General features: G+C 38.0%; 1 protein-coding gene across 1 annotated transcript in view; it reads left to right on the top strand.

The window, feature by feature from the left end:
• MOCOS (molybdenum cofactor sulfurase) overlaps nt 1–22621 on the top strand; it is a 209115-nt gene that overhangs the window by 171001 nt on the left and 15493 nt on the right. The window contains exons 7-10 of the mRNA XM_027881871.1: nt 4553–4669; nt 7474–7917; nt 14614–14776; nt 20720–20801. Of these exons, the coding sequence (XP_027737672.1) occupies nt 4553–4669; nt 7474–7917; nt 14614–14776; nt 20720–20801 (806 nt within the window). The remainder of the gene's footprint in view (nt 1–4552; nt 4670–7473; nt 7918–14613; nt 14777–20719; nt 20802–22621) is intronic.

Here is a 22621-nt window from a genome sequence, read left to right on the forward strand (position 1 = left end):
TCCTATGGGAATAATTTAGCAAGGGTTTCTAGAGAATTCATCATTCTTAATGAAAGTCTTAGACTTAGTTGATTAGGAATAATGCAAAATTATGTGCTGTTTGTAAATCTTTACTCTCTCTTAGTATATATATTCCTACAGCAAGTATCATTCTTAAACTTATTTCAGTGAAACCTGAAACCAGAGAAAAGCTTGCACCTTTCAGCTGATTGCCCTAGAGGCCTTGAAGTAAATGTGTGGCAGAAGTCAGCCATTTAGCAAAGACAGAAAAGTCACCAATGCAGCTGTTTGACAGGGAATGAGAATGCAGAACACACCAGAAGCTCATTTATTTTCAGAGCTTTCCAGCTGCTGATGGTAACTAGAATACCAGATATTCAAGATGGGACTGTGGTAGGGTAATGCATTAAAATGAGGAGGGGAGAAACCTCTCCACTTTTTTATATTTTTTATATTAAAAAAAAAATTATCAGATTGTATTTATCAGATAGTGAACTATGAAAAAAAACCCAAATGCTGACATCTGATCAATCTGACAACACTAAAGGAAAGCTCACTGAGAAAAAAACAACTGTTTTAAAAAATTGGTTTGGGCGAGATTTATTTGTGTATTGAAATTATTAAAATTGAAGACCATGGCTTGGAAGTGTGAAAAGCCCCTTTTGTTTGTCAAAATTCAAGATTACGTGACATCGGAAGTGTTGGGATGTGAGGCATCCTACAGGACCAGGCCCACAATAAGGAGCTTCAGAAAAAGTAGTGAGTTGTCAAGGGGCTCCGAGGGACAGAAGGGACTTACGTAGCGATGGCCTAATTATCATGTCCTCATTGACTGAAATCAGTAAAAATGCTGTGAGATTTCTGCATGTGTTTTGCAATTTAATTGTCGACTTTAAGCTGTGAAGGACTAAGGCCCAATATTTCTAAATATCATACCCAGGGAATCACCAAAACTGACAATCCGAGTACATTAAGCTGTGTACTTACCACTAGTACCATTCATGCTTCTGTGCCTTCAATGATGAATGTATTCCTGGCTCCCAAAAGTCAGCTGCCACTGTTGCAGGCAGAGCTGCAAGCAACATTCTGTATTTCATAACTCTGAGCTCAATATCCATTATTGCTCCTTATGGTAATTTTAAAGATGTGCTTTATTTAAGTAAGCTTTTCTTCATTGGAATAACTGTAACAGATGTTGTATGTTCTATTTGTTTTGCTATGTGGTAGCACTGCAGAGAGAGATTAAATTAACTGCCCAAGTAGCATATTTCTAGGGTGAAGCCAAAGAAGAAGAAATCAAAACATATGTCCAAGGGAAAGTCAAGCACGCATGCAAGGGACAGACATTTTGCAGTGCTGATTCTTTACTGATTCTTTGTCATTGTTTCCAATGTGTACATCACATTCCCAAGACCTGCATACAGGTCAATGTATATCACAATTAAGGTATTATTGTAGGAGGGTATTGTGTTGCTTGGCTAGAATGAAATTACTGTTCACTAAGGAACAGTAATTATTTATTTGACAAAATTAAAAAAAAATTAAAAATAAATCCCATTTGCAATTTGTTGAAGTTGTGGCATGGAAACTGCATTACACTGCCTACACTTTGATAAGCAAAGCTGACCCAGCAATGTTTCTTAAAAAAAGTATTAATAGTAAAAAGATTATATATTTTAAATCTTTTTGTATACTGAGTAAATAAGCCCAAACACTGTACAATTTCAGTAGTGAAGTATTTGTCATGAGTTTTATCTTGCTTGTCATCATTACCAGAATGATAGATCCGCCCACGAGTCACTAGCACTATGACAAACCATGTTATGGCAGGATGACAACTTTTCTCATCTAAATGAAAAAAAGACATCAAGAAAATGTCACTTTTCCCAGACTGAAGTCTTCTGACAAAACAAAGCTAGCAACACCACAACAGTCTTTCTCAACAGATGCCTTTTACTGTAACTTCAGTTTGAGAAGCATGCTTTGAACACAGGATATTCTCCAAGGCATTAATCATTAATAGGGATCTTGGGACTGATTCTTTTCTCTGCTTCCCAAGTCTGCGTACATGGAATTATTTTGACTGTATCTCTATCAGAGAACCAAACCATTTTGAACTGAACTAGTGGTGCTGAACATACTTAACAATGTGAATTTGACAACTTGTGGGCTATAACGATGTAGGATTTCTACTGTGTATACAGCACATTTTTGTGCAGAGAACCTTGTGCTCCACACATGAAAACAAAAACAAACAAAAAACCAAAAACCAAAAAGAAACAAACAAAAAAAAAAAAAAAAAAAAAAAAAAAAAAAAAAAAAAAAAAAAAAAAAAAAAAAGAAAAAAAAAAAAAGAAGAAAACAAGAGCTAAATACTATTTAAGTTGAATTATTTCAGCACAGAGTAAGTTCTAGCAGAAGTCTTATTTTTCCCAGCTGCCGAGATAGTGAATTTAAAGGTGCTTGATGTCTCAGTTAAACTTGGAGATGTCAGAAGATAGACTGACATCAAAAGATTGATGATGTTGAGACAGAAGATGGACTGAATGATACCAGAAAGTATTTGCTGTATATATTGGGCCAATATCCTGTACAGAGGGAATTTATGTAAAAAATAATAGAAGTCAGTAGAGGTTAAACTGGCTGGAAAAGCTAGGCTTAATATTTACATGGATACCTCAGCAGATAAAGCATGAGCTCAAAGTTAGGGAAGTGATTAGTATGAGGTGGTTGGCACTTCCAATCCTGCACCTTAAGGCTGAGCTGTCACTCTGTGTGATGCACTCTGTCACTGGTACAGTGGGGTTCCCTTAGTCTGCAGCGTGGTTATTCTCAGAGCTCTCAGCATTCCATTTTGTAGAAAAGGAGCAAAAGCACAGAGGAACTATGCAAAGCTTTCTGGAAGTCTGTGGTAGAGGTAGGATGTGTCAGATTTCATGCATTTGACTGGCCTTTCTGTCCATCCTGACCAGGAATGTTCATCAGTTTTTGTCTAAGAAATAACTGGTGGCAGCTCAGCTTACCCTAGCAGCTGCTGTTGTTGCTTTTTTGAAATCAATGTAAGGCATTTGCCAGTCCCTGCAGTGAGCTTCCATGGTTTCTTAGCTGTGCTAAGAGGGTCCCTGTGTTGTGCTTCCCTTGTTTCTTAGCTGTGCTATGAAACCTTGACAATCCGTGTCCTCTACAGTGCCATCTTCCGATATATGCATCTCTTTCTGAGGCACATATAGACTGTGTCCAGTTCTGGGCCCCTCAGTTCAGGAAGGATATTGAGGTGCTGGAGCAGGTCCAGAGAAGAGCAACCAGGATGGTAAAGGGAACTCAAACACAAGTCCTATGAGGAGAGGCTGAGGGAGCTGGGGTTGTTTAGGTTGGAGAAGAGAAGGCTCAAGGGTGACCTCATCACTCTCTACAACTACCTGAGAGAAGATTGTAGCCAGGTGAGGGTTGGTCTCTTCTCCCAGGCAGCTCTCAGTAAGACAAGAGGTCATGGTCTCAAGCTCTGCCAGGGAAGGTTTAGGTTAGCTGTTAGGAAGAAATTCTTTACAGGGAGGGTAATCAGGCATTGGAATGGGCTGCCCAGGGAGGTGGTGGATTCTCTGTCCCTGGAGGTATTTAAGAAGAGACTGGATGTGGCACTTAGTGCCATAGTCTAGTAACTGTGGTGGTAGTGGATCAAGGGTTGGACTTGATGATCTCAGAGGTCCTTTCCAACCCATCTGATTCTATGATTCTATGATTCTATATGCTTCTGTTCTCTTTGCACATAATTTTCATTCCTTCCCTTTTATGCCAGTTTGTCATCAAGTACTGTATTTCTGCTCATTCATTATTTAGGAGATGATAGAGAAATGGTATAACACCAAACAGCACAACACAAGGGAAAAATGCACCAGGGACTTGATAGACTGGATAGTTGTATATGCAAGACTCAAGGAGGCATTCTAGTTCACTCCCTGTCGTGTCAGATGTTATTGCCTACTGAGGGGCCAATCCTTCCAGCACTTGCGTTCCAACATCCCACAGACACTGTCAGTTCCTGTAATGAGGATTGCAATTTCAGATCATCAGAGAACAGAGTTTTCTTTAGCTAACTGAAAAGGTGCTCCAGGCCTCTCTTCAGTCTCAGAAGAAGCAGTTGTAGGTGGTGATTCTGTCAAGACACCAAGTGACACCTTGCTGCAGGTCTGTAATTAGCACTACTGATGGGAATAGACCTGTTCACAGGTTTAAAATTAAGCAGATGTATTGGCATTTACAGGATCAGGACCTGAACCTGTATGCCCTGTTTGTGTGTGGTTTGTATGTAGTAGTCTCACAATGCCACGGTAAGCGTTTCTGCTTCTACGACTGTTTTCTTCTAGCTGAAATAACAGAGCTGAAAAATCCAAAATCTGTATGGGAGTGGTAAAAGCCATGGTAAGTTGTTAATAATTTAGAGACATCGTTTACCTTCATTGATTCTTACCTTTAAAACATTGTACCTTGTTGACCACAACTTTGAAATGTTTATTTTTCATTCCGCTCCTACATGTACTGCTGAATTGGGAAGGTGGACAAGATGGCCAGTCTCCATAACATACATGTCCGCACAGGTTGCTTCTGTAACACAGGAGCCTGCCAGATGCATTTGGATATAAGCAATGAGGACATCCAAAGGAACCTGCAGGTTAGTTTCTGAGCATGATTAAGTGATTGATATATTGTCCATGAAAAATAGTCAGTGACTCAGAAGATATCTTCTGACTATCATTTCTGAATTTCCTGAAGGTGCAAGGTTTGAAGGGGAGCAGAAAATCTGCCTTTGTTTAAAAACAAAATATTTAAAAGCTAAAATAAGTGCATCCAGTTCTATGGTTTTAAGTTTCTGTGACTTTAGAATGAAGGTAAATTTGATTTGCTTTCTCTGACTTTTCAACTCACTTGCCATGTTAGAGAACTAAATTAACTGACATTCAATTCATTGAAATTAGGTGTTGAAGCAAAATCATTTGATGGACCCAAAAAAGTATTTGTTGCTTGTTTTTTTTCATTGGAAAATAGGAAATTGTAGTTTCTTGTTCTGATTTGGGATTACATGAAATCCAGACTTCCTGCAGAACAGAAACTCCTGGACAATTCATCTCATGCTATTCCTTAGGTATCCTTAATTGCACTTAATAATGTTCAAGTGTTGTAGACCCATTGCTGTTGGGTGTTACAGCTTAAAATACATTCACAAATTGGACAAGAAACAATAAATGGGATCATACAGTGAATCTCAGAGAATGAATTAAATTTAGATGGCATCTACTTAGATTACTGGTGTGTTGGATTGTTAGAACATGAATATAAAGGCTATTTTCAAGATTACTAATATTTTCCATAAATTCTCATTAAAAGATTTATAGCAGGATGTATTATAGTGAAGTAGGGGAGGCTTCCTGTCTGCATATTTCTCAGAGTTTGAAATTACACTAAATTAATTCAGAGCAATCAAAAATTTTATTAATGGTGTTATTCAAAAGGTAAAAAAAAAATAAATCTAATGGCTGTACTGATATTATAGCTCCCTTATAATTTCACAGAGACATTTAGATAACTTTTGCCAATACATTTGCATGCAGGACTGATGAGTTCTTAAATGCAGGGATGTCTTTAATGCATTCCTTGACAAAATGGTGCTTTGATTTACCACGGAAGCTCTCTTGTCTGAGAAGGGAAAAAAGGGTCCACCCTTCTGCTGAAGTGAAACATGCCAAATTATCAGCTGCCATGCTCTTAGATCTCCTAATACAAGGAGGATTTTGCTAAGAAGTGAGTGACCTCTTTTGGGTCTGTATCATTTAAATGGGGATAGGCAAAAGTAAAATTTATAGAGAGACACTTAAACTGCCAGAAGTTGTATGATGAGGCAATACAGTCATTCAGTCATTATTTTGGGACATTCCATTCCCATCAGTTTTTTGAGAATTACCAGGATGAGTTATTGACAACATTACTGTGTAATGGAAGGAATCTTTTATCACATTATTTGCACATATACATTGGTTTCATCTTTTCCCAGGGTACTGACTGTATTCTTCCTTCCCTGTTGAAGATTTACATGTATAAAATGCCTGTGAGAGGGGACTTTCTGTCCTCAAGGGTCTCTGGAAAAGCATGGTTAGTTTTCTTAGCATGTTACATAGGAACTCATTTACTTCTTTGTACAGCAGGAACCCCTCTCCTCAATCAATCAAGCAATACTTGGCAGAAGGGTTACAGAAGAGTTTATTAACAGATGCAACCTAATTTCACAAATATTTCTGTTGTCAAGGATAAAAACCACATCATACTGCACTAAAATACTACTGCATTGCATGCTTTGACATAGATATAGACTTTTTGATTTTTCTTTGCATAAATGGGGTCTGTGTTCATTGTACTGTGACATTTCTTACTTAAAAAAAGAAACCCTTATGTAAGTAAACTATTCACGCATCCATTTTTAATGTAACAGAAATATGTAAATAAATTAAATTCTGAGGAAAAAAAACAACAACTGCTGCACTTAAAAGAATAGGATGCTAAGTTAGGACTAAATCTTATGTTCATTGGTGAGCTAATATTAGATGGATGAACAAATAGGGACTCTGGCTTACTTCCCTGGTGGTGAGTGGCAGAACTCACTGACTTTTTTACGGTATGAGAAAATTCAGTTCTTATGGGAGAGTTTTCCATAGAGTGTTGTATGAAAGACATATCAAATAGAAGTGACATGGAAGTCAATATAGGGCTTTTTCAACAAAAGTTTTTCAAGTGGAAATTTGTGTTCTTCAAAGGAGGAAGTGCTAGGGGAAAGGCTAGTTCCCTCCATTCTGAAAGCAATGTGTTGACCAGATCAGCAAGAGAGATTTGCTGCATATTCCAGTGACGAGGAATCTCACTTTGGATGTTTGAGCTCTAGATTCAATCTCTGCTTTGCTAATATCCCAGGTCAGTTCTCTGTCATTTGGACTATTTAACACAAGCCATGAATAAGCCACCAGTGGTATAAAATGGAATTGTTCTGACAGTGAATATCAAGAAAACTGCCCCATAAAAATCATCCGTCTCATGGTTTGTTCACTTTTCTGAATATAATAACCCAGTTTAAACCCCAGTGAACTATGCAGGTGAGACTGAAGTATCCCCGGAGACTGCAGTAGCTAGCAGGCAATCATGAGACATAAAACCTTTTTGTGATAATTGATATGTTTGTGAGAAACATCTCTTTCCTTAGAGTAGAATAGGACAAGCAGCTCAAAATTATCTTCTTTCCAGTTTGAGTAAATCATAAGATAGTTGGGATTTTTTTTCCATTTTCTCTTTGTATTCATGAGTTAGCCTTGTAATTTTTAGAACAGTTTTTCAGGTGAGAGTTAAGAGACTCATTAATAACTAAGTGAAATTAGAGAGAAATAAAGCAAAATGTCATCACTGTTCTCTGTTTTTTTTCCTGTTTCAAACCAGGCTGGCCATGTTTGTGGAGATGATATAGACCTAGTTGATGGACGTCCCACTGGTTCTGTGAGAATATCCTTTGGCTACATGTCTTCTTTTGAAGATGCACAGACCTTTTTGAATTTCATCATAGCCACCAGACTCTCCAAATCAGACACTGAGATTCCTTTCAAGTCTGTTACGAAGCTGACAACAGAGTCTGTTCCAGATGACCTCCCTTCCTTTAACAATGCAGATAAATTGTCTCCAATACTACAAATCTCAGGTGGAGACCTCAGGAGTAATCTGTCTGTGACGAAGACATCTGTCAACTGGCAGCCACTGGAGACTGAGGCCGAAAGCATAAGGGCAGCTGTTTCAGAGACTGCAGTGCCAACGTGTAGGAAAGGTGGCAAGCCCATCACTGTTGCCAACATTTACCTCTACCCAATCAAATCCTGCTCTGCATTTGAGGTAGGTGCTTTGAATCATTCTGAAGTATTTATTCATCTCAACCTAGTGCTTTTCCTTACCTTTTTTGGACATGTGCATGAGATAGTAGGAAGCATGAGTGGGTACCCATGTTTCCTTTTTTCCTACTTCTAGGATCAAGTCCTGCGTGTTAGGGTACTTTGAAGGATTTTCAAGTAGGCTGAAGCTACAGGATGAAAATATGTCTTCTGCTTTCTCCTCACCCACGAGAGGCAAATCTGCACATAACACAGTGTCTTGAAGAAAATAGTTGGATTTGCAAAACTCGACTAAAATATAATCAAGTAATTAGTATGCTTTTACAGAATGACATGTGATGGACTTGTAGGCATTGATGGGTAGGCAGCAATTGAGAAATAACTTGATTAACATGTTATAATTGAGAGGCAGCTGATTTACATTACAAAGAAATGTTATCATTAAAAATACATTTGCAACAGAAATATGACATTTAAGTGTTGCTGCGCTATTTGAAAGTTCACTCTTTGAAGATTTTAATTGCTTTTTTACAAAGTTAATAATATGATCACCTTAGTGGTGACTTTTTTTTTAAATAGTGCATGATGAAATAGGTGTATGGCCCACACATGACCTAGAATGTGACTCTGCTTAGTACCATACTGGAAAGTGATTTAATGAATGTCAATAATGGTATAACTTTGCCTAAGAAAACTTACTGGTGTAGGCCACTGTCTCATATCTGAGTGAGAATTGGGGTCAAATCCAAAGACAAATCCCCTGCATTTCAAATAGGGCTTCTCAGCTGATTAAGTCATATTTGAGTTGGGTTTTTTTCTTCTTAATGCAAAAAGAGGTTGGGCAATTAAACACTGTTAAATGATCAACAAAACATCTGTATTCTTAAATTTTATTTGACTTATGATGTCTTTAATTCAGAGACACAATCCTGAGCATTAAATGAGACCTGAACAAGCAATTTCCACCCTTTATTAACCTCCCTCTGGATCAAACTGCTTAGAAAATCAAATTAATTGCCCATTTCGTGTGAAAATTTTTTAACCTTTGTTTAAGTGTTGCAGTTTCTATAGCTGTGTTACAGAAGCTCACTATAGAAGCTGCTGAAATATGTTGTAACACTATTCAGACCCCTTTGGGGTTAAAGTCTATTTTTAACATGCAGGCTGGTATTGTGAGATACATGCCACAACATTCAGTGCTAAGAAGGCTTTGAAGTGATTTTGCCCAGGAGCAGGTAAGACATACCTCAGCATGAAAGACAGCTTATGTTTCCCCACAAGCTGAGCCAGGTTTCTTCTCTTCAAGCTCTATGAGGGGAAATGACTCTAAGTGATAAATTCACACAAACCTGGTACTGCTCCCTTACAGACAGAACTGCAATTTTATATGGAGGGGGAAAATCCCCATGCCTCATGCATACTTCTTGTGCTAGGCATGTGTTCATGGGCCTAGAGTGAAAACAGGGTTCATCTTACCTCAGTTTACACCTCTAAAGTTAGATATCGTTCTGTAACCGGTGAGAGAAGCAGATCTGCTAATTCATTTTATCATAAAATAGGCATCGGCAGCAGGAAACATAAATGTTCCTGGATATTTGTGTCTCTTTTCATTGACTGCAAGAGGAATCCAAGGCAACTTGGAATGTAGAGCTAACACTAGCTGATCTGAATAATTTAAAAATAGATATTAAAACTGCAACTACATTATGAGGCTTAATTTACATGCCTAGAGTAATTTTTGAAGTCTGATTTTTTTCTGACAAAGCATCAGCCACATTATAACCAAGTAAGTGAAGGACTGTCAGAGCCTGTATTGCCAAAGAATAATAGACAATTAAATATATATATATACCCACACCATTACTTACTGAAGAGTGTACCAACCTCCACTATATATATGTCTATATATGTCATTACTGCAACTTCAACCTAAATCACCTTGAAATAGGAAAAACAACCCATGCCACATGCACTGGAGTTTGAAACAAGAAACTAGAGAAACCTTATGCTAGAGAAATCTTGCCACGACTAAAGGGAATCAAGTCCTGAAAATCATTTTGCCTTCTAAAATAATGATTATACCAGAATCTCTAGGCTTTATCTTGAAAGGACTGAATTGTATACAAAACTATTCCTTTGTCATTCGTATAGTCATCTTTGTCATACAAACTTAACACTTAGCATTATATGATCTTCTTACCTCAGTAAACTCAGAAACTTCTGAAGTAATAGTCATGTAACTTGTAGTTTCCTTAGTCTTTGATTGCAATTGAAGAACTGAAATTCAGTTTCATGTTTTAAATCTAAGTTAACTTTAGATGCTTTGTAGTTGTTGGAAATTTATATTTTCAGTTTGATCTCCATTTTTATCATTTGTGGCGTAATAAGCTAGCTGATGTGAAAAGATGAAAATAGTTTAAATACTGGGCTGTAATAAATTCATTCATCTTGTGATACTTCGATACTTGAGATCAGAAGCTCATAGATCTGTAGGTGCAAGTGCAGGCCTCCAACTGGTATGGGAGGTCAGACCCTTAGCACATGCAGTAAGTAGGTTTTACTGTATCTACATGATCACTTGCATTTTCCTAAAATAATATGTGCAGTGGAAAATTCCAGCTAGCCATGTGTGTAGGACCCAGCCCATCTACCAGTAAAATTTGCCCACTGACTTGCTGTTTGCAGAACAGATGATTAGTGACAGGAGGATAAACTTGAGGAGGATGTGAGTCCAAACTCCCAGCTGTTTGATGTCCTCTTCAGAGTCACATAATCTCCTCCTCTCCTAAACTCTGATTTCCCTGTTCTATTCTAAGTGATTTAGTATGAGAGGTGCTTGACCTCCAGAGAAAATGAGAGTGCAGAGTGCTTTGGCAACTGGAAGGATGAAGCTTGGCATGAAGATCATCCGCTCACTGCAGGTCAGATAGTTCCTGCAGCATTTTATAGTGTTCCTGGCCATGGGAACAGTGTCTCTGTTCAGTGTTGTTCCATGTGTTTTATACATACGATGCAGGAAGCAGAAGACAGAATATTCTAACTCAACTTCTTAAATGTGTTTTCTTTTCCCTACAATTATTTTATTAAATGGGGAGAAGCACAGGAGTGACCTCTATCCGAGACCACTTTCTTCTACTTTTCTAACACAGAAATGTATTTTAAACATGCATTTTTAAACATGAACATCTCTCATGTCATTGAATTTTGCATAATTATATAATGCAATGTGCCTAGTAAAGAGGTTAGGACTTTAAACATTAATAACATTATTATTCTCGCAGTAGATTTCAGAGAATAAAAAAATTGCATCTCAAGAGAGAAGACAAATTAGCTTTTAATTTAAAATACGATGCAAATTCCTGGTGATCAGTGGATAAATTATGTGTAGGACCCCTAACATTTTTAAACTTCCATAATTTAAAACCTATTCAGTGATTCCTTTAATGTGTTCAAAAACTGTACCAACCTTCATGATAATATTACTGTGAACAATGGGAGAAATGCAGCCAAAAATGTTTTAAAGAAAATTCTGACATTAAAAAAAAAAAAAATTTTTTTACAGTGAATATTTTTATTTATAGTAAGAAAAATTGACCAAAGCAGATAGGACAATGCCAAGCACTGTCTGTACTGTGCAATGATCCTTGCTTGTGACAGGTAGAGAACCTTATATTGAATGATGCTGGGATGCATCATCATCTGCCGTGCTGGTAGTGAAGGTGTCTGCAAGCATCTATCAGTAAAATCACGATCTCCATGCTTTCTTTCTGCCCTTCGTCCTCTAATTTGCCTCGGTAGTCAGAGATGGCCATACAGCTTCAGGGAATCACGTTAGAAGGTATATAATGCAGTGCTGCTCACTGCCACATGTGCTAACCTACGTCATTTTACTTCGCAGTAAGTGTCATCACTTGCTTTACTGCACTGTATTGGTTGCCTGAATATAGGTATTCAGGGACATTTGAGTGCCCTTCCTGTCATCCTGCTGCTGATCTTATTTGGATGTGGATTGTCCTTGCAGCCTATGTCATATCTGCTGGTCTTCAGCAGAGAACTCAGGCATAATCGGAGGGAGCCAAGTTGAACTACTCTTCTCATGTGTCAGATGAAAGCAGAGCAGGCAGACTTTGTCTAAACTTTTCTATTCAGTTGCTTGTAATTATGTAACAGTTCCTTCAGACTCCTTGAAATAACAGCGGGAGATGATAGCCTGCACAAGTCTCAAGCCTAAGTGCTGAGAACAGAAATGACTGTGTTCTTCCATGCCCATCGCCTGTGTCAGTATTAGCAACAAACCAGCCCTGACTGTTCAGAACCATCTGTGACTCTCCATCCAAGGCAGAGCACCCAGTTATTTTGTTGTTGCAACTTTTTTTTTTTTTTTTTTAATTGGGATGCTAGCAACATGTGCAATACAGGAAATTGAAAAGTGAGAAGTACAGCACTTGGCAGTGTACAGGGGACATCCATGAGAGGACAGGAACTCACTGCAGGGCACATGAGTGTGACTCTTACTACAGTGGCAAATAGCCAGAGGAAGGGGAAAAATGGGCTGAGGACCTAAAGTCATGTGCGGCATCTCAGAGTGAAGCATGGAGTTAGTTGCCATTATTTTGGACCTATCAGAGTTATTTTGAGCGGAAGGTGTGGATTATTTTGAAATATCATTTACCTAGTTAGCTGGGCTTACCCTGTAATACCTGTCAGAATGTAAAAAGTAGTTGAATCTCTGATTAAAGAGAATGTTTTTTTTTTTCTCGTAAAACCTCTTGCCTTCAGTAAAGGGCAAGCAAACACTTGAGTTATTTCCTGAATAAGATTGCTGTCCTGAAGTGGAACCAAAACAGCTGAATATTACAATAGAGAACTATGCACTTTTGTGTTTTTTTTCCTATTTTTCTGCTTTTTTAGTTTATTCTGTTCTTTATATATTGTAAATCCTGCAAAGATCTGTTGGATCCATGGGAAGATTTATTACCAATTAGTGATCTTCTGTTTTGGAAGGGAGATTTGTTAGCAGGAAATTCTTGCAGCTCTCAGATGATCACCAGCTGTTCAAATGCATTTTGTAGTCCAATTATATAGGATAACCAAAAATACTAGTCTCTCCAAAGAATAATTTCCAGTAAGAATAAAAGTCTGTTCTTCAGCTGATATTGCAGTCTTTGGGCTGTGATTTCTCTCCTAAAAAGACAGGGCAAAAGTTCACATAACTTAGGTGCTGGCAGTTGGAGGTGCTTGGACAATATAGTTTCAGATGACACTGTCAGAAGTAAAATTTCTCTTTATCACTGAATTTTTCATTCACACTTGCTTTAAAAAAACTGCCAAATAATAAGTCAAATGCATTGATAAAACACATTTCTTCTCTTAAAAATTTTTCCATGTATTTTCTGTATTCAATATAGTTGGTAGCACTGTGGTCAAATTATTTAGAGTTCAGCTTTGATGCTTTAAGTTTGTAGTCCTAGAATGCTTTAAGTTTGTAGTTCTAGAATGCCTGCCTTTAGTTTTCTCTAGTCAGGCTGTCAGTGTCAAGCTACTGCTGCAGGCTTCTATAGAAACTGGAAAAGTTTATGGGATATTTTGGGTTCTGTGGAGTTTTGGATAGAGCACATGATAAACAAAAATGTGATTTTTAATTAACCTAACCAGTGCTTCCAGCCATGCTTTTCTTCAGAGCATCAGGCTGTGCTTGACATATCTTTTACTCAATATTTTTTGCTAAAGTCTTTTGTCAGCTAATTCATGTGAGCTGTACTAAGCTTTTCTACAAGAATTCAACCAAGTTCACTTTTCTCCATATTCAATATGACTAGAAAGCATACGTGAGATAAAGAATATGTCTAAGTGGCCAGCTTTATGTTAAAAGAATGGTATTAATATTTTAACATTCTAGAGGAGAAAGCAGATATTATTATCACCCAAAGGCATTAATAAAATTGCTCTCTTTTTGGATTTCAAGATTACCATCTGTGTAGCATCAGAAGCAGATGTTCTTTTCATGAGAAAAAATGTACGTGAAAGCAAGGACAATATGCTTGTGTGGGCTATTGGATGTAAAGAGTGTTATAGAAGTGATGGAAGGACAGATAGCAAAGAAGTCAATGTGTTTTGTCATAAGGGAATCTGGAGAAACTATTCCCAGCCAAACCAAAAGCTTCAATGGTGGGGGTTTTCTCAGATGGATTCATTTATAAGTGGTTCCCATTTTATGAAAAATGATGTTGTTTAGAATTTTGAATTGCACATTTTTCTTTCTTACTACTTGTTTGGTTTTGCCTTAATTTATAAAACTCCTATGAAATGTCTGTGCTTTTTAAGTTAAATGAAAATTGCTGGGGGAAGAAGTCCTAAAAATGTGTGGGTATAAAACTGAAAACAGTCTTCAGAATGTTTTGGAGATTGTTTATTCTTACAGCTCTGTTAAATCAAAGTTTATGATAATATGTAACAAATTAAAGTGATTTGATTTTGTTTTGTCAGCTTTGTGCGGTGATATCTTTATCTTTGATTTGCAATTAAGGTTTCTCTTATAAAAGGCTGACATTGTCTTGTTCAAATTTTCCTAATTGCAAAGAGTTTCATTAATGGGATTTTTTCCTTCACTTTTCTTTTCAGCATGAATCTATTGATGCAGCCAACATTTTCTAAATCAACATTTTCTAAACCTTTGTATCCCTTCTTGATGCTTTCCCAGGTTACAGAATGGCCGGTGGGAAATCAGGGTTTGTTGTACGACCGAAAGTGGATGATTGTAAACCAGAATGGAGTCTGCATGACTCAGAAGCAGGAGCCAAGGTTGTGCCTTATAAATCCTTCGATTGATCTGAAGCAAAAAATCATGGTTATTCAGGCAGAAGGTTAGTAAACAATGTACTCTTCTTCCCTTCTTTATTAGCATGCACACACCAAACTACTGAATGCTGTGCATGCTTACTGACTTCAGGGACAAGTTCTGTGCCAGCTGTGGGCAGTAAAAGCCCAAGCTGTAATATACAGCCCTGGGGGAGTTCCTAAATTGTTGTAGGGGTGGGCAGAGAGTAGAAGATGGTTCCCTATGTGGAATCATAAAGTGCATGCTCCAGGATGGAGAAAGGAACAGAAGATGTGAAAATTTACTGACTAGTGTATGTCTCCACACAGTCCCAAAGCCTGAAGGGGCTGTTATTGCTGCAAAGTTAAAGGAATAGAAGTCCAACAATAAACACCCTGGCCAGAGACCTTCCCATTTTATATTCTCTTCCTCCTTCCATCTGTAAGATTAGATAGGGAGCGTCCAGTGGAAGTTAGTATGAATTAAAATAAGGACCAGACATTATTTAGCTCAGTTAAATACTTGCACTAGCAGGCAAATATTTCATGATTTTTGATCTTCTTGGGTTTTATCAACATCCATTGGCACTGAACCCTGGAACAAGTCTGTATTTCACAAAAGTCATTATTACTGCTGAGTTTGCATGTGTCTGAATGGTGTTGATCATTTCCCTGGGGTCTAACATTCACTCAGCCTGTAGGTCTTAACCATTAATAATATATGTGCCCACATTTTCAGCAGCTAGAGCAAAGTAAGGGAACCTATCAAGATTTTTCAGCATTTATTTGAAATCCGTATAAGTGGATCTGTAGCTACAGTCGCCTTTCTGTTTGTACCTTACAGTTGTTCCCCTGTCCAACTGTCTGAGAACTCTCCATAGAACTTAATCTGACCAGTTGATTCCCTTTGTCTGAAAAAGTTTTCTCAAATGTATATTTGGATACTTCCACTAATCATGTGATTTTTTTTGTATACTTCTGATCCCAAACACAATCTACTCTCTTAGGGATTCCAGACTTGCTCACTGGTACACACACTGCTGCTTTCTACTCTTCCTTCTATATTTATTTAAAAAGGTATCAGTAATTAATTTTCATTCTATGTGAAGAACCTTGCACCTCAATTTTTTGTAGTACAGCTGCATAGGCAGCCTTCTCCCCCAAATTCTAAATTATCAAGTGCTTCAGAATTAGTTATTTCTGGAAATTCAGTTCCTTACCATTTCCCTTTCTACACATAATTCTTGCTTGCAGACACAGTGTGATGTCTTATCAAAACTGTTTCCATTTGTCCTTCACATTTTCAGACTTTGAGCTCTGTTAGGCCTTTTGATTGCTTCATTCTGCTCTTCTAAGTCTGTCCTTTTTTTCCTTCCTAGTACTTGTCCAGACAAGTGCATATCCATTAGTATGTTCACCTTTCAATAACACCTGTACTGACATACTTCAGAGTCAGGAAGAAGTTTTCTCAGACAAAAATGACAGTCAAGGCACCCATTTCTCGCTGAGATTTGCAATGTCTTGTTATAGTTAGGGCCAGGGTGAAATTCACCCTTAAATCCAACTTTTTACTTTGTGTCATTTTTGGAGTTTTCACTGTCAGTCACCTTCTTTCTGATGTAAGTGAGAACCGTTTCCATACAGAATTGATTGCCCAAGTCTGTGGATTATTCTTCCAACCAGAAGTAATTGGTCAGATCTCCAGTGTTCTCTAACAAGAATGTCCTTGGCATTTACCTATAGCCTGCTTAGGTACGTCCAGCATGTAAGGGCAGAGTCATTTTATTCTTTGTATATTGACTCTAGATACAAAAATCCTAGCCCATGAGGTGGTCTGGGATCTCTTTTATGATAGTCCTGCTGGTTTTTACTCTCATGGTGTTCTTGCAACCTGCGGCATTTTTTGTAATGCTTGACAGTGAGATAATGGCTCTCTTTTCCTTGGGGAGTCTAATCCAGAGCTTACTGCTCCTAAGATAGCACAGTGATGGGAGCACATACAAACCACCAGGGTAAGACTGAGGCAGATAAATCTGCAGGAAGTCGTTCAAATATTTATTTTGTTTTCTTTCCTCTTTCCAGCAGTCTAAATGTATGATTTGTTTGTTGGTGTTAAATTTTTAATTTTTTATTTTATCCCTTCACATACGTGTGTCAGTGTTGTATCTACCACTTAAAATCATTTCACGGCAGTCAAGTTTATTTAATAAGTTGACTCTTTCCTTGAAAATCACATGTTAATCACTGCTGCTTTTGTCACCACTCTCACCAGCCTGTCAGTAGTTTGTTGCTAATTTAGGACCTGAGGCTGAATACTTCATGTGAGGCTGGAGCAGCAATCCATGTGGCAAGGAACAGCAGAACTTGGTTGAGCCAGTTGGGGTGTTCTGCAGCTCAGAGCCTTCACTGACCTGTGTCAGTGGCTAATTTTATTTCAGATTTGTAGCACTTAGCCTGCTGACTAACAGCCGCCTCCAGTCTCTCCCAGATTGGCTGCTTTGTGACTTATTTCTCCCATGGAATGCCTCCCACCCAAACTGCCTTTCCTCAGCTACAGCAGCATGCATCTTTCCAAGATGAGTTTTGTTTCCTCCATCTCTCTTCCCTCTGCACTCACGGTCCCCATGCAGAGTTTCTCTGTTCTTCTCATTTACTGAATCCCCTTACTCAAGGGAATGTGAAAACCCAGAGGATCCCAGCTGACTGGGTGACAACTGCAGCCAAGCCAGCTGTCTCCCTCCTGCTCCTCTGCAAGGAGGCTGTAATGGCTCTGTTTTCTCTGCCAGTTTCGCTGCTGTCATCTGCGCTTTTCTCATTGTGAGAGCAGGCTCTGGCACAGATCTCCATCCAGAGCGTGTTTTGCTATCTGGAGGTGTCTCTCTCCAAAAGTGAGAGTTGCCTAAGGCAACTGTGCTGCTGGAATAGGTGCCTCTGGTAAGTGCCTAAATATGAGTGGGGCAGATCTCAGATAGCTAGGGCCTTTTTAAAGATCATTTTGCTGTTATAGTATTAGATTACGGCGAAGACTTTATCTGTGCCACTTTAAAACATAATGAGTCTGTTCTGTCTCCTCCTCCAGGCACATGCTTTCCTCTTCCTCTAGAACTTTTCATTAGTGAAAAATTTGTTTATGGCTATTTTTCCTTTCAATATGGTTTAATATTCTCTGTCTTCTCTGTCCAAGGAAATAAAATTGTCACTATGATTTAGAGTGACAGTAACTACTTCAGTACCTTTTACTGAATCTTCTATGTGCTGAGACACCATTTCATGTTCTTTCTTTAACCCCTGCATGTTGGGTGTCTGTGTAGCCCATGTGAAAACAAGACTTGAATGAGCAGACTGGCTGTCTAACTGGCCCAGCTGTGCAATCCTGCCGCCACTGTGGGTAGCAAGGACAACAGAGCAAAGCTTTACACAAGGCCAAAACTGCCTGAAGGCTTAGGATCTTTCCCTGGCATGCCTGCAAAACTAGTTGGCTTGCATGGCACCTAGGGAACTCCAGGTATTTCCCTGATCCCTGAGATTGGAGGGTGAGAGCAGAGGGAGAGAAAGGGCTTGTGCCTAGTCTCTCACTGGCTGTACTTTTCTTCAGCAGAGGGAGTGAGATTTTAGTTTTGAGAAACTGCATTTATTAATTTTGTCAGACTTATTTTCTTAGGTTATGTGGTTCTTAACAGGCATTTCCTATTTTTTTATGTGAAGAGTGTAACAAACCCTTGCTGTGACAGAACCCACTTAGAGAGAATCAGTGTATCTAACTCTAAGTCAACCACCATCAAGAAAACCAACTTATTGAGTCTCAACTGAAGTTGTTAGTGGTTAGGCTCCCAGCAACTTAAAGGTGGGCAGGAGAGTGCCTTTATTTCCAGAAGTCTTATTACTTGAGTGGAAATCAAGGGAAATCTTCTTGTCCTGCTCCATCAAATGCATCGTGGCACAAATTGCACTGGGTTTGTTCTTGACCTACACAAAAGTCAGCCAAACAGAATTTGACTGAGAATGCATTTCTGTAGAAGACTAATTTCTCTCTTTCCATTTTCGCTAACAATCAGCATTGCTCTGGCAAGTTGGGCCTTAATTTGCCACTGCACAGTGGGAGAAATTTTGAGTGTTGAGGAGGCCCTTTAAAATATTGAAATAGAAAGATGCTAGCAAAACTGAACAACTAATTACACTTTATGGAGTTTATTGTGCCTTCAAATAGTCGTGTGTTACTGCCAAAAAAAATAATGGGAATTAAGTGCATACAATGATGAAAGAATATACATGAATAGTTTATATCTCAGTCTATTGAAATAACAGACTTCTAATTTTTCTCATTGACTGAAAATAGGAGCTATAAAGATAAGAATATTTTTTATATTAATACTGTGAGCACATCTGTGAATTTTATTATCAAGCAAATGACCATGGAGAATGACAGCTTTTACATTTTACTAACTGGCAATATTGTACTTTATTTTTTTGCCTTAAGATAGACTAAAATTGTAATTAACAATGTTTAACTGACCTAAACATCGCTGTAAAATGTGTACTGTTCAATAAAAATGTAACACATTTGCTGGTGTATGAAAGCAAGGCTTTTTAAAGCCCTGAAATTCTATTTTAAGAAATGTTCTGAGTATGGCTTTCTTAGAAAGTATTTTTAATAGATATAACAGCTAAGGGCACATACAGGATGAAACCTGTCAAACACATCTTTTCCAGTTTGAATGGAATTAGAATAATTTGAAAGGAATACTAATGTTTAATTGTTTCAAAATCCAAGAGCATTAGTTCTAGTCAATAAAATAATAACATTGGCATCTTTTTCAGGTTGTTGCAGGCTAGCTCAAAGCATTTATTACATGTATTATTTTCTAGAGTGAACTTAACTTTTCCCCTCTGTCTTCATTTATGAAGTATACTAATATCATTAACTAAAGAAGCAGACTGCTTTCTCTTTTGTAAAACATGCATGGAACAGAGCTGATAGTTGAGTTATAGTGAATCTGATCTATGTTTCATTACTCTTCAGAAGAAAATAAAACAACTGATTTCACCATATCACAGAGCTGGTAGGGCTTGATTCTTATTTCTTTTACAATAGCGTAAACAGGAAGAAGTAAGTAAAATCAAAACATGCTATTATAATGTTGGGAAATGGGGGTCAGAGTCTTTGCTGGTACATGTCACAGTATAATGGAAAAGCTGGATTCATTGCAGCCACACAGTAAAACCCTTTGTTCTTTATTAAAGACTATTGTTTTCAATTAACAGAGAGAAAAATAATACAGTTTTTCTTTTTGCTTCTACAGTACCCTTTCCATATCTTTGGCTCATTTTGTTCAAGATAAAAAAAATGTGGAAGAAGTTGTTAACGTAGACCATTACTAAGGATTTCTCAGCTGGTTTAAACTTGGAGATGAATAGATGGGAATAATTCTCTCATTATCAGTTTCCATACATTTCATTTTTAAATAATTGTAGTTTTCTGGCACATTATATTTCTTTCCTTGAACAGACTGTGCTTCTTGTTTCTTTTCTCCCTTCCTCCATCTTTCATCTTTCAAATCACTCAATCCCACTACTCCAAAAAACCCCAGCCCATCAGTGTTTAATGTAATCTCCTGGCTTGCTAGAGGGTTCAATAGAATGAAAACTCATCCTTTCCACAGAAACTGTAGCTAAGGCAGTAATTCTGTGCCTGTTTTTTTGCCGGAGATAAACAGAGAATGAATTTAATCAAACCTGAAATTGTATATTCCTTAATATGCTTTGAGTACTAAGGTCATCTGCAGCCTTTACACTTTGCTTTATCATTTGGAGCCACCTGCAGGCAGAGAATATAATTCTAGCAGGAAAAATAAAATAAAATTAAAAAAAGGATATTTTGATTTTCTGTTTGTGAGGCTGCTGAGATTGTGAGCAGGGACAAAAATAATTCATGACCCTACAAGTTTTCATAAAAATTTTATTTAAATATGACTCGTTCTCTGCCCATCTAGGCATGGACCCAATATCTGTATCACTAGAAGACAATGCTGAAAAAGAGGCTGTGGTCTGTGAGAGTAAAGTCTGTTCACACAGGTGAGTGAGAGCAGAGGGGTATTGAAGCTGAAAATCACTGTAGTAACACTCTAAGACATGAACAGATGAACACACAGGGGCAGAAATCCTTAAAAAAGAGGCAGGGAGGTGGAAAGCAAAGTTCTAGTGGACCAGGAGAAGACATTTAAACAGGTAATTTGGCATGCCTGGCATGTCTGATAGAAAACAGTGAAAAATAATAAAAATGGGAAAAGGGAGGAAGGACAGTACAATAAACTCTCTTAGTACTCACTTGAATGAGGGAAATCTTGTTTTTTCACTTGCTCCAAGCATGAGAAAAGGAGAGGTGTCCCCAGTTCCTTCCAAATGCCAACTGAGGGCCTCAGCAGGACTTGAATTCTGTTCCCTCATTCAATGTAATGATGTCGGCAACTTTACCCATTTCATGCTGTATGGATTCAAAATTGCTAGAACCTTCTGAAGTCATAAGCAGCTTTCCATATTTACAACCCTTTCTAATTTTATTTTGACCAGCCATGTTGATCAGTGTTCCCTTAACAATCCTGGGATGATTGCAGATGTGTATGTTAAATAACATTAATTCTAATCAAGAGACATACCACTGCACTGAAATATAACACTATGAATAAATTTATTTCCTATCAGTGAACTTAAGTGTTTATCCATCACATTTTGTAAGAACTTCCCCCAGCCTCATTAAGTTTTCTGAGTGGCAGCGTATCAAGTGCCCTCCTAAAGTATATTTGCATTATCTACTATGTTTCTTTTCAGCGAACCTCTTGCTAACTCAAAGAGCCACTTAAAGAGCTACTTAAAGATTTATGTCTTCCTTTAACCAAGGTATACTAATTCTTTCTAACCCTCTACATTTGCTTCTCTGAGAGTAACACATAAACAAACCATCAGAAGACCTGGCAGTTTCCCCATGGAGCCATGCAGAAAATTATCTTCTCCTTCTTTTCTACTAACTATCCAGATGATAAAGAGGATCTTTTTCTCAGAAGCGTATTTTCCTCAGGTAGTGGAATTCACCCAAGAGTCATTTGTTTTAACCATCTGTCCCACTTCCCTTAGTGTTGACTCATCCCTAGCCTCCCCATGGTAAGCCCATCTATTACTGGCTGTAAAATAGCCTAGGTTAGCTTTCTCTTTGTCTGCATAAAATTTTCTGCCATACTATTTATTGTAGCTTCTATTTCATGTAACTGACTGTGTCATTTTTATTGTATCAACTTGGAAATTTTCATGGAAAACTGCTTAGAGTTCTGAAGAGGAAGAAAAGGGCAGAGTGATGAACTGGGATATGCAAGGCAAATTGCAGAGAATGGACTTTGATTAGCAAATAAATAAACAGAAAGTAAGGGTGAATGAGTGGACAACATTGATGAGGCTCTGAAACTGCTCAGAGATCCAACAGTACTTGATGCCATGTTCCAGTGTTTCAGCAGGGGAACCTCTGGGGCCAAAAATATGAGAAAAGCAGTGCTTTGCAGTAGGGCAAGAGGTGATTTGTGGTCTGAGGTCTATCCTGCAAAGTGTCTGAGATGAACAGTGGGACCTGGGAGTCTTTGGTAAAAGGCTTTTATTCAAAAGAAACCCATAGTGAGGGCATTTTCCATTTATTACTTCTGCACTCTGATGCTGTGATGTCATCCAGTTCTGTAAGCTTACTCTAAATTTAGACTGAGATAACTGAGAAAAGTATGTGATGTAGAATCTGCAAGCAGTCATGTGAAGAAGTTTAATTTTTCAGCAGCCACTAAAGTTTAATGAGCCCAAATTTCCCTTCTGAAGTAGTTAATCAGTGTTAGTCTTCATCTCAGCAGGGGTTGTCCATC

Source organism: Empidonax traillii, unplaced genomic scaffold (assembly GCF_003031625.1).
Source record: "Empidonax traillii isolate 1590-97213 ecotype Southwest subspecies unplaced genomic scaffold, ASM303162v1 scaffold98:size2021230, whole genome shotgun sequence".
NCBI lineage: Eukaryota > Metazoa > Chordata > Aves > Passeriformes > Tyrannidae > Empidonax > Empidonax traillii.